Source organism: Anthonomus grandis, chromosome 12, assembly GCF_022605725.1.
Source record: "Anthonomus grandis grandis chromosome 12, icAntGran1.3, whole genome shotgun sequence".
In the NCBI taxonomy this organism is placed as follows: domain Eukaryota; kingdom Metazoa; phylum Arthropoda; class Insecta; order Coleoptera; family Curculionidae; genus Anthonomus; species Anthonomus grandis.
Window position 1 is genome coordinate 10913127 of NC_065557.1, and position 16466 is coordinate 10929592.

Genomic DNA, 16466 nt, shown 5'->3' on the forward strand with positions numbered 1-16466 from the left:
GCAATCTTTTAAATCCCATGATGAAAATAAGGTTTGGAGGATGTGTTGTATCTATATTGTAATCTAAAATAAAACTTATTGGGTTTCTTTATAGAATTTTATTAAAAACAAATACATTTATAGACAAATAAAATATCGTATACTAACGTTCAAAACAAACTGCTTGTCTTTTGATGTCTATCTCTCAACCTCGTCCACCAAACAAGCATCAACCTACTTCCAATTCACCTAAAGATTAAAAAAAAACCTTGTCGATGATCGAACCGTTTTAAAGTTGCATTGCTCGAATGCGTTTCATTCGATCGGTGTCATTTATCTCGACCGAAAATATTCGAATCATTCGCGCTTTTGGCATTTGCACCCGCTCTAAAATCGTTTTATGGACAAGCTAAAAATAACGGCGGGGAATCCAAATCCACGAGCGGCTTTAGTTGTTGTCTGGCAATCTCAGTTTGTAGCCAGAAGTAACTTGGATACGGATATTATTTTGATTTGGGTCTTTTTTTAAGTGCATTAAAGAGTGTTTTTTTTTCTTGTGGATATTCAATTTTCATCATGGGTAAAAGGAGGAGATTGAACCAGTTGATTTCAAAATGGATTAAGAGGTCAGTGAAATTTGTTTATTTGGAACATTTGTGCTGTTGATGACTCATTGTTGAAAAATTGGGTTTTTCATGATGGGTCAAAGGTGAAACAATTTAGGTGAATAAGTTTGTCCTCCTGGAACTTAATTAATTAACAACTTTTAGATGTACAATTTCCTCAATAAAAAAATATCCAAATCATTACACCTGGTGGGCCCTTTTCTTTCATTAAATTAGCAACGAACAGGTAATTTATTGATTCTCATTTAATGATTTATTAATATACCATCAAACCATTTTCACTTTTGATGAGTCATGGTAGATAATAGGGTTTCTTATTTTTTAATTGCTCAATGGATTGGAAACAAAGTCAAGTGAAATTTTTATTTCGTTTTATTAATTATCCACTAAAAATAGCATGCACAATGCCTTGGCTTCATTTTTTCCTTTTCAAGATTTTCAATGGCATGCTGCTTGAAATAAATTTAAAACTGCTTTTTCTATATTTGGATAAACCTTTCTGCCCATTATTAGTAACACTCATAAAGTATCTATAGTGAAATAAAAAACAAAAATAGCCTTGAAAAGTGTTGACCTCTTCATACCGTTAATTTCTTGAAATTTTTTTAAGAAACCACTTAAATTTCTGTTTTTGCTGGCAAGACTCCAACCCTACCAAAAATTTATCCCGAGGATTAATATGATCTATCTATAGCATTAGTTTTGTTGACACTTCCATAAAAAAATCTCTTTATCCTTAAAGAATTAATAATAGGTATACTTAGGTACTAAAGAAATTGGTTTGAGATATTCATAGTAATTTCTATTGTATGGGAGAAATAATTTAATATTGTTTGATTTACTGACTGATTTTACAAAAATATACAATCACTAAAAGGACAAATAATTTCTTTATAGTCAGTTAAATGTATTTTCAAAGTAATTTTCTGTTACTTCCAGGCAATTCAAGGCTTCTTCCAGACTGTTACACTAATTTTTTTTTGTTTCTTGGAACACAGCAACTGTACCGAAGATTTTATGTTCTCAACCACGTGGTAACTTTTTAAAGTAATTTTAAGTCTTTTTACAGGCAGTTAAATGGATTTTCCATGTAATTTTTTGTTAATTCTAGAGATTTGAAGTCGTTATTCATTTTTTCGAGATGGTTTGTAGCTTTTTAGTAATTTCTTCAACTACCTGACAGATTTTTAAAAAAGTGTTTTCTTTCTAGGAATTAATGTCGTTTTTCAATTTTGCTTCAGGAAATAGATTTCTTGGTTGCTTGGAAAAATTTCAAAAATTGTTTAGTCTTGAATATTCAGAACCACAGAATATTGTAGCGTTTTTACCGTTTGTTACGTAAGTAACATGTTACATTAATAAGATTTTATTTACACACTTACACTACTAAACACGATCACTTACGACTACTAGAAATATTAATTTTCATCGTATTTATGTCTGATTTAAATATTGTATCGCGCCAATATTCTGAACTTGACTCCCAGCGGCGATGCGGCTCCTTATATACTCCGCTGACCATGATTCCGGAAGATTTGGTGACCTTCCACGCGTCTCCAAAGCCGCCGTGCTGTGTGCCACTTATTTCATTTCGGAATGACAGAGAACGACTGGTATTTTCAACGTTTCCAATATCGCTTCACTGCCCCCCCCTAAGCTCCAAAGATGGTGGAAGTCGATATTGTCAGAAGGTTTCCCTCTTGCAGTGGACCTCTTAGAGAAATAACAATGTGAGCTTTCTGATGTGAAAACTCTTTGGAAACCAGGTAGAAGATCTTTCTATTAGTCTCTTCATCGTTTATCTTGAGTGCTTGCGCGATTCTGGGGTTAGACCGACGCAGCTCTTGAATTGTTTCCAAACTTTCTACGGAAAATCTCGGCTAGTCGTGCCGACTCTTTCGACCATTGGTAGTCTTCGAGCTGTCTGCCAGATGGAACGAGCATTATCGTATTGGTTTTGGACTAGATTGGTCCTCCCTTTCTTTCCTTTCCTTTCTAGTATCGAAAAGGCTCTATATCCGTGGACCAAATGCCTCAGCCTCCTTTTTTGGTCTGGCCTAGATCGGTGCCCGATGATGATACTAGCTCTTCTAATACTTTTGGAATGGTTTTCCGTCTTGTCGAAGTATTTCTGAAACTGTAGATCAGTGTTCTAACTCCGTACCCTTCCATACCCTTTAAGACGTTCATTCCCCTCACGTTCCAGCAAGTACAAGAGTCTTTCCTACTGCTATCTCTCGACCAACAGCCTCGTCATGCACTGCAGGTTCGAACATGAGCATTTCATCATCTGTCGTCTTGCTATCAACGCAGCCATTCAAAACGATCTCGCTTCGTTCTGATACCAAAGTTTCCTCCGGAAGTAGGACTCGAGCACCCTAATCCCCTCAATCTCTGCCACTATCACACGATGTTTAAATGTTTTCCTGTGGTGAACGTGACGTTTGTTTCACAACAGATTTTTGCTCAATCGCCTGTCGCTGTTCGTAGACGCCGTTTTGATTGCTGAACCTTAGCTGCAGATTTTATTACATCTGGTCCTATGATTGTCTTTGTCGCACCTGTATCCAGCAGCACAATGCGGAAGATTCCATTGACACACGCGTCAACGAAAACACTGTTGATATGGGGTCGTATTTTTGAAACCATTCGAATTTGATTCGCATACGAAATTAGAGGATTTCGCACGAAAAATCGATATTGGTATTTTCGACCGCATCGGTCGCATGCGGTGTCTTGAATGGGTCTATACCATTCGAATTTCAAAGTTCGTGTGCGATTTTCAATTTGATTCTGCGACCTATCTTGTTTTGATTTTAAACTCGCAAGATTTAACAATCTTGTGCAAAGAAACGTCGTCGATGCACTGGAAGAAACTAAAACTTTGGCAGATAGAAGGAATAGGATGTACTCTTCATTTCTTGACCCATTTGAATATTCAGGTGCTCAATTTATTAAATTATATAGATTAAGCAAGCCTATTACGATGGAATTGATGTGCTCTTTATGTGCTCCAGGGAGACTGTAATCTGTCCACTACTTTTATCCAGAAAGCTTGTGCAGTTTTAGCTGAAAAATCGTGTGTGAATTTGCCCGACTTTAATTCCGGGTGCTCTACCATAAATGAAATTAGTTCTTTCTTTTGCTCACTCGACACAAAATCGCAATATGTTTTTATTTTTTGAATCCAACCTAAAAAAGTCAATTCGAAAAACCCAAGAAACGCCATGAAAAAAACCTCAAAATTCCCTGATGTTTTTAAACTTAAATTTTAGGTTAGGTTAAAAAAATCATTATCGTCTTCATCCCGTTTGACATGGCCTCCAATAGCACTCGAGTTTGCTACGTTGCCACTACATTTCATGTTCGTATGCGAATGAAATTTCGAATGCTGTTCAAAAATGCACTTTTTCATTCGTGTGCGAATTTTGCCGCTCGACTTCTATTCGCATTCGAAGATTCTCGGATGGTTTCAAAAATACAGCCCATGGTGCTGCAGAGAGGAGATCTGGGCGGTATTGGCTGGGGCTTGCTATAAATACAGGCCAACGATCACCTCTTCCCATGGACCTTCGTATGAAACTAATGCCTTTTGGACAGTGTCTTATTATGTGTCTTGCCTTGCCACATTTCCAACACTTCAACTTCTGGTCCTGCCGGCTACGTCCTTCCAACGGATTACTTGAAGTCGTTCTCTCCTGGAATCATTTGCCGGACTCTTGTTCGTGTTTTTGGCAGCTTCGTCAAAAAAGTCAAGGGCCGTGTGACAGACATGTTCCTGGTGTGATTGGCCATAATGCATCTCCAAATATATCACTAGGTGGTCGTAGCATTCTTGTTTTTCGGGGGACATTCTTTGTAGGATGCCAGCAGCATCTGCTCCCAAGGCCAATGTAAATTCAATTTAAATGTCGCGAACGATTTTAATATTTATGTGAAGAATTTCACTGCACTGAACTGTCAATTGACTCTCAGCGGCGATGCGGCTCTTTATATACTCGGCTGACCATGAGTCCGTAAGATTCGGTGAACTTCCACGCTCCAGAGACGTAGTGCCAATCGCCACTTACGTCATTCCGGAATTACGGAGAACGGCTGATATTCTCGGTATTTCCAATATCGTTATAATATAAGGAGTTTTTTGATAGGCTGGAAACCATCCTCCGTCTGAAACTGTTTTTTTTATTTAGACCTGTAAAAATGTTAAGTATTTGGGTCGTTTTCTGGGTAGTTAAACTCATCTTTTATTTCTTATTATTTCTCGTAAGCGCTCACCTGCCTGGACAAATTTGAACATTTACTTTTTCTTAAATATTCACCACTACATGAAAATTTTTAAAGTAATTTGGCCTTTTCTAAGCAGTTGAATAATAATAATATAATATTTTATTTATTTCCATAAAATTTTACAAAGTAATCCAAGAAACGTTTACATCTACGGTAAAAAATAAATAAAGTGTGTCCTACAGATTTCATATTATATGAAATGTGCGTAGATGTACTTTTTTAAACATTAACATATAAAGATGCCATAAGTATCAGAAATACGTTTTTTCTAATGACATACCTGACGAATATTATTCCCTTAAATCTAAAAGAAAACACTAAATCTATATAAACCAAAAACTTTTCTCCTAAATTTATTTTATGAAATAAGAATTACAATTATGGAAAATTGTATGTTATATTCTAATACATATGCATAATATTTCAAATACTTTGTAAGTAAAGTATGTAAAGAAGAATTTCTTATTTTAAAATTTTAAGAATTTGTTTCTAAATAAAAAAATAATTAAAAAATGGTTCCTTTTTTACTTTTACAGTCTCTCAGCGAAGATCACTTATATCACATAATACGTCAATATAATTATAATTAAACTTTTATATAAAAGTGATTTTTTCACTTGACTGACGCATTTCATAAAAACATGACATTTTCAGCACAAATTTTTCGTTCTATTGGTCCAATTTTCCTAAAATTTGATATTCATGATAATTTATGGTGGAATTTATGAAACTGGTCTTGCTTTTGGCTTAAATCACCAAACATGAAAGTTACATCTGCCTACTTTTTTAACACACCATAATAGTTATAGTATATTTATACTTTTTCGAAGAACTTCTTAACATCTTTTTTTATATTTTGACCAAATACTTCATCTTCCTAATAAACTAAAAATAGCCGTCCCCTTCCCAGACAGTAGTTCACCCTCGCTTTACCGACATGCTCAATTAACACTTTAAAAATAGCCGCATAATCCAATCCTTATAACTATTTTACTGTCTAGTTCCCAAAAGAAACATAAACCTTTTCGCGAACACATAATCACGATTGTGTTTATGTTGTCGTAATCCAGTCTGACGAGACCATCCGGAAACGTAATCGGCGCTTTTAGTTCTGCCGTAGTGTTTTGATATCTGATACATTGTTGTCTGTATCGGGTTTCATATATGCGATATTGTTTTATTTATACTGTGATTACAGGATGCACAATAGTTTCAATTTATGTTTACTTTTTTTCTTTTGAGACAGTAACCAGTGGGGGCAAGATCGGACGAATGGGGTGACTGGTCAAGCAATTGGACACACAATGCCTTCAATTTCATCATCGTTATCATCGATTTATGATATTGTCTTGATGTAACAGCACTTTTTTTTTCGCCTTTAAGGACGTTTCTTTTACACAATTAATATGTACATACATAATAATATACTGATATAACATGGTTAAGCTTATTTAGTCTCAATACCTTTCATTCTGGCGGATTCATTACAACACATGTAAATAACTTGTAGCCCACTTAGTTGAAGCAAAATGGCGTAAAAGGCTTCTAATGGTTATATTATCATGCTTTTGCATCTCATAATTATGAGTTACAGCGCAATTAAAACTCTTTAACAGACAGCCATCGAGCAAGATTAATACTTAACACGAAATTGGCATAACCACTTCTTTGTGTTTGGCTATGAATATGAAAAGCAACCAGCGTGGGCACCACGCTTGTTAAACATTACAAATTCAGAAAAATTCAGAGTTTTTTTTGCAGCTAAATGCTAATGTGCGAAAGTGTGAATGCGATTTGGATTTATCAGATAACCAATATGTATGTTAATTAGATAGCTCCAACTCCATTTCAATAAACTAACATTCACTATCTTTATCTTTTTAATCTTTTTAACTTTGCGGTTTGTATGGACCATATTTTTACTATTCATTTTTACTGTTAATGATGGTGGTACTAAATAACTGTATTGCTTTCAGGTGATTTAATACTGTGTAGTGTACAAATGTTTTTTCACCCTGTTATCTAGAGCAAGATCAAGGATATGTAAATAAAAGTAAATTGATAAACAACAAGGCACTCATTATTCAGGTGTCGTCTATAAAATCTACTAAAAAATGTTTTTACCTGACAGTCAATATCTTTTTTATTTGTTTCAGTGATATCCCTGAAGATAAATCGTCGGTGCTTCTTTTACGTGTAACGCGAGCGGCACCATCGCCAAAACCGTCAAGAAGACCGTTTTCCCTTCCGCATGCTTTAGGGGTTGTGTCGAGCTGTTCCAAGTTTCAGGTAGGTCCTTCTAATACTCTACTGAAAGATCTTATTATTACATTTTCTATTTTTATTTTTGTATATAAGGCATTAATTAAAGGATGGATCCATGCCGTTTATACTGTAAGCGCGAGCTTTTTAACTTGCATAATTCATGAATCATGTTCAAAGTGATTAAACGTAAAAATTAAAGAAGAAAAGCATACCCTGTTTACGTTACTTAAGGTTTAAATAAATTCAAGCAAATTTTTTCGATAAATTGAAATCTATGTTCAAACTCATCACTCACTTTAAAGGCAGCATTTCGATGTGTTACAGGGAGGAGGAAGGGTATCGAGCTCTGCGTTACGTAACGCAAAAGTTACAACATTCTCCCGCGTCATTATAATGTTAATATAAAGTAAATAATCATGCAGTTCAACATTTCCTAAAATGCAATTTGGATGCTATTTATAGTGTTACCAACGCTCCTGGGCGCAGTGCATTCAATTGCTCTGAATGTCGTATGGCATCACTAAGCAGAAATCTCTCAGGAATTATCTTATCTCAATTCGAAAGGAACTACGATCGATATGGATCTCGAAAGGTGGGCTGGAATTAGGTTAAAATGTCACAGCTGAATATCGCACTAAAGATCAAGATCACGAAGATCTTCCTGTCTAATATCACGCTTGGTACGATAATCACGTTTGCGAATCCCAGTATTCGTTACAAGATGTGAAACGTGAATATAATTCCTGCTGCAGCCAGCGACGAAATGTACTTAGAAAACTTTTCTTCGTGAAGGATTTCCGCAACTTCCATGTCCCTTGGTACAATTAAGTTGCCAAGATTTAGAAATACCAACATTCTCTCAGAAAGGCAGCTGCAGAGTGGCCCCACTATGAGTCAGACTATCGTTCAATATGTCACTCGATTTCGGAGATTTCTTGCAGATGCCTTATGACTTCTACTATCCGTCTGTTTAGAAAAAACGAGTATGCAACAAGTGTGACGCACGCATGAACTACTTTGTATTGTTAATGATAAAGAGAACTTTGGAGATACCAAATGGCTTGAAAGAGAAGACGTTGATCAAACGATTCTGACTACTGATCCATGTGTTTCATATAACATGTTTCATCCTCTGTAGGTTCAAGTCTTCCAATCATGGAGGAAACAGACTAGTTGACTACTCCATGAATAGAATGTCAGCATTATAAGAATTAATTGTCATGCACACAACCAATGAAGGATATTCATCAGTAATGGTAACGATAAGGGTACAGACAAAGCGTACGATGTTAATGTTCCAGTATTCGAACCCTTATAAGTCCTAATCGTTTAGCGAAAGTTTGAGTAATAGTTCAAATAAGAATAATCGTAATAGCCGTTACACATGTAGGTAGGTATCAGTATTTATAAAAGTGTCAGCACAACATTGACACTTTTATAAAAACCAAGTATTTTCTCAAAAGTTTTTCATCACATAAGGTAATATTAAATGAAAAACAATCCACAGAACACTATAAAGCTGGAATAATAAGAAAAAACATACGTGCGTTACGTAACGCTCATGTTTCAATTTTTAAAATTTTTAAGGGTTTAGTTGGATAAATGGTAAAAAAAAATCGAAGCTTTTCAAATTTTTCCTTTAATTGCCAACGTTTCGGTCTATATTAGGCCTCCTTCAGGGTTTTCTCCGAGTTTGACCATTTATCCAACTAAACCTTAAAAAATTAAATCAATTGTATTCTCGTGCAAGCACAAGTGCAGTATGACGGTACTCGCAATAACGAAGGATTAAAGAACCATAGTATTCGTACGCACTTTTGCTAAACACCTTAACCCTGCCTTTGATGTAATGTATTAAAATTTTAAGAAAAAGAACCCCATTGGGAAAAAAATAAAAGAGCAAATCTGGATCTCATATAGAATCTGAATCAAGAGGAGGAATGGGCATTATCCACAAGAGGTGTAGAAACATTCAAGTAATTAAATCCATGAACACAAATCCTTCAAGCCCAATCAGTTCAGGCTGCAATGTTGGTAACTTAAAAAGTTGCACAGAAAAAACATTGGGTCTTCCTTTGAGACAACAACTTTGCACAATAATTGTGCAAGTGCTTTCACGGTCGGTATCGAATGGAATCCAGAAATACTTGAAATTATCGTATGTATATCAACATTATAATTAGAAAGTTTTTTTTGGTGAGCACTGGGTGTCAAATATTAGTTTAGTATTTAGTAAAAAAATTATCCTGAAACCAAAATTGCTCTAGTTAGGCTAAGCGGTTATGATTTTACTCAGAAAAAAATATAATAATAATAAATAAAAACCCATTTTCTTTGAGCAAGAAGTCCATTGATGTACCTCAAACATCAAAATTCTCAAGAAAAAGGCCAAACCTGGGTAAAAAACATTTAACGTTTTGGCTAATATAGTCCATGTTTGATGTTTAGCTGTATCACTTAATTCAAAGTCTAACATTTCAAAAACTACTGAAAATATTTTCATAAAATAAGAGGCATAATATTTAGAAAATCATGTTCCAGAGATGCTGTTGAGAATCCAAGCCTGTTTGAAAAACAGTTTTGGAGATATCGAACTTTTTGGCTAATGTATTCCAACGACGATGTTTGATGTTTAAACTGGCCACTCACTTGGTCCAAGTCCAAAATCTGAAAAACTACTAAAAATATTCTGATGAAACAAAAAGCATAATATTTAGAAAATCATGTTCCAGAGATGCTTCTCAAAGTTCAAACCTGGGTAAAATACAGTTTTGGAGTTATATAACTTTGTGGCTAATGTAGTCCAAGGACCATGTTTGATACTTAAACTGGTCACTCACTTCAAAGTCTAAAATGTCAAAAACTACTGGAAATATTTTCATGAACCAAAGAGCATAATATTTAGAGAAGCATTCTCTATTAGAGTTTCCAGGGTAAAAACTCCTTTTTTCCAATGAAATCCAAGGACCATGTTTGATGTTCAAACTGACCACTTGCTTCAAAGTCCAAAATTTCAAAAACTACTCGAAATATTCTTACGAACCAGTCTCATAAGCCCAATCTTGTCCAATCCTTGTCTTATCTTGGAGATTTTTACCTTTTACCTAATTTAGTCATCAATGGCTGATTATTGCGAACCTCAAAAACAGATGGAAGTAGTTTTTTGAAACGAAAATCATAATATAGTCCGCCTAGAAAGTATTCGGGAGAAAGAAAGCACAATTACAATTTTGCATTATATATTTGTATTGTAAAATAATAACAAACAATTCATAACATTTGGTTCAACTAAACGCCCAGGTACACCAGAAACTAGGTGACTGCCATACTGCTGTAGAGGCCTGTAAAACGGAAAGGATCAAGCGTTTTTTATTTTGTGGGCCTCCTCACTTCATTTCAATCTTCATTAATCCCCATACGTTTTCAATGGGACTAAGATCTGGTGAAGCTGCTGGCCATGGAATTGTTGTCAGTTGGTGTTCTTTAACGTTGAAATATTGCTCCCCAAACTAGTAGTAACATGTTCTCTTGACAGAATTTTAAGATGGTTTAAACCATCTTAAACCATTCTAACCATCTTAAAATTCTGTTAAGGGTAAAATTTAAAAAAAAGTGGTAAAATTATCTCCTTGAAAACATTGATTTTGTAGATGCATTGCAGGGATCTTTTTTGGAAATAAAATTCCTTTTCAGTGCCATGCGGAAAGTTTCTAGACACACATTTATTCTTCGTTGATTTCTAAATCTGCTGGCCAGTTTTCGAAACCCTAGGCTCGTATTTTGTCGTCTTAAATTCACTAAAGCGTTTAATTTGTTTCCGCGAATCTTACGCAAAATCACGCCTGTTTACAATCAACAATATACGATAGATACTGTTGTCATGCGATTTTATCCATACCCCATACTAATGCGTCAAATTAGTTTCGTCTTAAAATTTTACGAAAAGAAAATATATTAAAATTAGAAAAATTCCGTATACTTTCCAGGCGGATTATATTTAAAAAAGTATTAATAATTAGAGGCAGGATTCTAATATTACTTTTTTTGTCATAAGATCCCCTACTATATGGCAAATACTTTCAGTATTAGACAGTAGTGGGAACGCTACGATATCGACCTCGGTTATAGTCCCGGCTGAATACCTCCTTATGTATGAGAAACTGCACGTGTAAATTAATAAATAAATCATATGAACATACAATAAGATATAATTGTAATAATTAAAATCAGAAAAGTCAGTTAGAAGCTCTAATAAATCACCCTACATACATACATACATACATATTTCCGTTAAATTGCAATTATTTTATCGCGAAACAATACTGATCACATTAATTTACAATTAAACAAACTAAACGCACTGGTGCGCACTAAAAACAAAAAAATTCGCCAATTTACCATTCAGTTACGATTTAACGGTAGAGTCGCGCCAACGTAAATCCGCCGTAAATAAGTTTTAGCAAGACGCGAAGGCACATTAAGTCAGTTTTCTTGAATTGCTTCCGGAGACGTTTCATTAGCGAAACGGGTTGTAAAGTGCACAAAAAACTCCGAAAGATCGTAATTTTGCATTTTTTTGGTTCGTTTAGTCGGTTTGAGACAGATGAAGACACATTGCCAGGATGAGGTGCTCAATTTATATTTTATGGGTTTAAAATGTTACGGTGATTAGTGCATAATTACGGAAATCTTGGTTAAAATGAAGGTTTTTTAATAGCGTGTAAATTGCTTTTGAAAAATTTATACAATTCCTAAATAAGACCACAAAAACGTACATTTTTCCTCGGCAACGTGGCAGATGGCGAACCTCGTCGGAAACTCATTCAAAAATACAGTTTGCTGCATTCAAACGTGTTGCCACGTTGCCAATTCATTTACAATTTCCAAAAACTGGTAATGAAAATAAAACTTAAAACTGGTTTAGATAATTGGATAGTTGTTTCCTTAGAACATTGAAAGACTAGAATCAATAAACAGTCAAAGTAGAATCAAAAAACAGGCAGTCCAGATATATTTATTAAGTTTTTGCTGGACTGCCAATACAAAAGTAAATTACCACTACTTGATGGCCGTCATTTTGCGTGATTGTGTCCTTTCGATGTTTTGTCACCCTGACAAATTTCAGTGATTATTGTGAAAATCCATAATTGCGTTTTTTTGAGAAATTTGCTTCATCTATGAATAGTATTCATACCGCGAACTGAGGATTTTCTCCTATTTTTTGTTGTAGCCATCGACAAAATGCGAGTTTTTCAGGAAAATCACCTGGTAAAAGTGCTTGCACTGGCTGTAAATGATACGGATATAAGAGTTCCTCTTCTGTCAATCAAGATTCTGGAGACTCTTGATTGACTAATATTTAGTGTTTTAGCAATCTTTCTTGCACTTATTGTTATAAAATTGGTTTAACACTGCCTCTTCCGCTTCTACAGTTGCAACTGTACGAGGTTGTCCATTGTTAGCGGTCAATTTCTTGAAACTGCCATTTTCACTGAGTCGCTGATGGAGACTATGTGAAAGAGAAAGATTCGGGTACCTTTCTACACATTTCTCTGTTTTCATTTCAAATGAAAATTTTAAAAACTGTCGAGTATAGAAAAGTCACTGTGAACTTCAATACAGGTATGGGTCACCTACTAGCATTTTAACAAACTAATATTTTATTTACTAGAACGATTACAAAAATTTATCAATATCAATAACAAAAACTTGAATGCAGAGTGTAATTAAATTTTGACCAACAATCGATTTTTTTTCTTACATTCTTTGTAACGTACAAACGACAACAAAAATTAAATGAAAGTTTTCATATTTTTTTGAAGTTTACTTTTTATTTTTGTTTATTATTTTATTATTTTCGGCATTTTATAAGCATTTTCAGATATAGGTTAATAGGTAGTTTTTTCAATATTTTGACCCAAGGAATACGCCCTTACATTTTCGTGAAATATTAATGACTCACCCTGTACTGCGACGTTGCCAATGCACGCATAATTTCCGGAAAGTGCCAATCTTTTATTTCTTTAAAACGGCTTTTCCTTAGAAATATATTTAAATATCTGTTTTTACATCGAAGGTCCGTCGTAACTCCTCTTCGGCCTCCGGGGGTAACGGACGCCGGGCGTCGGTTTGCCGGCGCGATTCCAGGCGAAGCCCTGCCGTGAGCAAGAGGGAGCGTCTGCCCCCCCAACGCGACTGTAAAGAGAATTCCGATAGTCTACGACAAGTTACACAACCGACTTTAGGTGCTGACCAGTTTGAACAAGGTTAGTAATATCCTTTTTTATGTGGTTTAAAGTTGCCGTAAATAATTCATAGTGAAACCTGTTCACTTAAAGTGGTTTATGGTGTTTCTGTGTACGGGGTAATTGGTCGCATAAACTATTATTATATGTTGTAAAAGCTCCAGTTTAACGACAGCGTGGCGCCTATTTTATGAGATGTTTATATCACATTTACCCAGAACTGATCCGTAAAGAAATTCCAGAAAGGGTTTAAAAGAAACATAAATTAATAACTTTTTGCATCATATGGCAACAACGCTAGCACGTAACTTCGCGAGCCATGACGACTTTACTCGATTCCTATCCTGAAACCCTATGCTTACGAGCCTTTTTTACCTTAATAATGATGGAACACTAAAAAACGTCGCCATGTTGTGATATCTCTCATTTATTTAGTCAAAAAAGTAATACAATATCCCAGTTATTATATTAAACTTACACAAAACAGTCAAAAATTATATGTATGTACGGCTTACAAAAAGAAACACAATATCAAACATTTTCACTAAAATTATATCGAAAAAGGAAGAATAAAACCAGTACATATTTACACAAAAGCATGTAAAGATAAACCATCACGTGTCAACAAATGGTTCTTCAGAGCCACTTTTGATTTTCTTCTTTAATTTGTATTGGTAGCATATTATATTCTCTTATTGCATTAAAAAAACAGAGAATTGGGCACGTTCTTGTGTATTATAATAATTGTGAATATCGGCATTGCATGAGACCTTGCCCAACAGGTCCTGTAGTGTTTTACCAATGTTAATTTTTTATGGATAAAAATGAATGTATTAACAGTGAGGTAATAGATGCTCTTTAACTGGCAATCATTTTAAATGTTGTAGCATTTCTTTTATAGGCGTCAATCTTGGTTTTCCTAGTATCACTTGCATTCCTCTCTCTTGTAGGCTAGATAATCCATTTTGTTTTAAAAGAAATAAAATACTTGAAAATAATTCAAATGATTAGTAGTTTTTTTGGTCCAAGAACTCAGGTAAGATGAACTTCTAGACAAATAATATATTTTAAATGTAATCTTTTCAATTAATTCTATTGCATAAGACTCCTGCAGAAATAACACTCTTAACAAAAAAATAATTTAGTTTATTAGGAAGATTATTCTCCATTTTTACTAATATTCCATTTATATCCACTTCATCTAAACTCTAGTACCTGTTTATTTTTTGGTACAAATTCCTGAAAGGTTTTCCACATGTCCTTTGGATTTTTTGATTTCCATATATTTCACGTTTACCAAATACTATTTCTTTTCATTCCTTATTATGTTGACTGCAGCATTTCTTTTTAATTTATATTAATTTAGGTGTTGAATAATTTTATAGCAAAAATTCCTTGCCCTGCTCATCATTTCAATAGTATTGTTCCACCATAACTTATATCTAGGAAAAATTTAGATTGTTTTCAAGAAAGGAACAATGTCTAAAGCATTTAGTATGTTAGAAATAAAATCATTTTACTTATTATTAATACTAGCATGTACATTTTGAAAATTACATTCCTGTAATGGAATGTTAAAATTTTATCATTCTTGGATTGTTGGTATGCATAACCTCTAATTTGTAATGATCTGTAATTTTTGGTGTAACCAGGACGTTTATTTTAAAACGTTACTTTAATTCTTATGATTGGTTAATAGAAAATCTACAATTAAGACTTTATTTAAATTTTTCAATTTTTAAATCAGTATAAAAATTCGCAATTATTGCTTATTCACACACAACTGCTGCTTCACACCAAGATGAGAAAAATCTTTTGAAGTCAACTTTTGATGAATTAGCGCATACTAATTTCATAATCTGTAAATAGAAACAAGGAAGTATTTCTTTAATATTACGCATAATTTCAGTTGCAACAATCCAATAGAAAAAAACTATTGGTGGTATAACTATTAAGTGAGCAAAAAAAGCTCACTTACTTGTGTAAAACTTTGTATCTGTACATCATCCCTAATATAAAATAACGCCCTCAAAGTCTTTCTACGTTACTATATACTCTATATATATTATATCCAGGAATGCTCATTACCTGATCCAGAATTGGTTCTGTTAAGCAAGTTATTTCAGTGGCTAATTCAGAAATTTCATCAAGATTCAGTTAAACTAGAAGAATTAAGTTATAATATAAAAACGTTTGATTTTTTGACGATACTGGGATCTCGCAGACATAAAAAACGTGACTTATAGATTCATTACCCAATATCGTCCCATTAATTCGGTTTAGTACTTGTACTGGTGACTGATCGTCATGTTAAATAACTATAGTAGACAATGTAGGGTGTATATGAACAAGATTTGTATATTTGTATTGGATCTATAGACTCGTTTACACTCAGAAATTATCCTGACAATTTGGTTAACAATCTCTATTTTTTGAAATTCTGGTTCCAAGTTTATTATTTATATCACAAAACATTACCTTCCCATCACTGTAATAATTTAAATTATTTGCATATTTTTCAATTTTGTTACTGAACTCACAAACTTTTTCCTCTAAACCGTTAAATGTATATTTAGAGCATAAGGAATTGAGGTGAATATTATATTAGTGTGTGTACAATATTTAATCCTATTAGTAATTTCGCGAAAATATGAAAATTTTGACTCTTTACAAGTATTAGAACTAGCAACATACCACCGCAATATAATCCTTTAAAGTAAAGCCTCTTGTACGAGCCGTGACATTTCTATAATGCAAGAGAATCGTCCTTCTGGTTTAATGAAAGTTTGGCATTTCGTACTCAGGTATTTCCCCGAAAATAACCTGCCAACGTGACATCCATATTCATCAATCAGTATAAGAATTTTCTCAATATTTAAACTTTTCTCCAGAAAACCTGGAAGAAATAAGTACTTGACTTTCCGACAACATTTGTATGGATTGTCGGAGACTTTATTTTTTAGAGATCTTTAGGGTTTTTAATTTTAATGTTCCCCTTCTTAAGATCTTTTTTTGAAGTTTTAATTACTTCCATTAGGTTCTCATGTATTGATATGAATTTCAT

General features: G+C 34.0%; 1 protein-coding gene across 3 annotated transcripts in view; it reads left to right on the forward strand.

Moving 5' to 3' along the window:
• The first annotated feature begins 461 nt into the window (after positions 1-461).
• LOC126743446 (uncharacterized) overlaps positions 462-16466 on the forward strand; it is a 56681-nt gene continuing 40676 nt past the window's right edge. Inside the window, exons 1-3 of one of the 3 annotated variants that reach the window (XM_050450548.1) lie at positions 462-605; positions 7049-7181; positions 13234-13423. In XM_050450548.1, coding sequence (XP_050306505.1) covers positions 556-605; positions 7049-7181; positions 13234-13423 — 373 coding nt within the window. In that variant the 5' untranslated portion in view covers positions 462-555. The remainder of the gene's footprint in view (positions 606-7048; positions 7182-13233; positions 13424-16466) is intronic. The other 2 variants (XM_050450547.1, XM_050450549.1) reach the window with 2 other exon arrangements.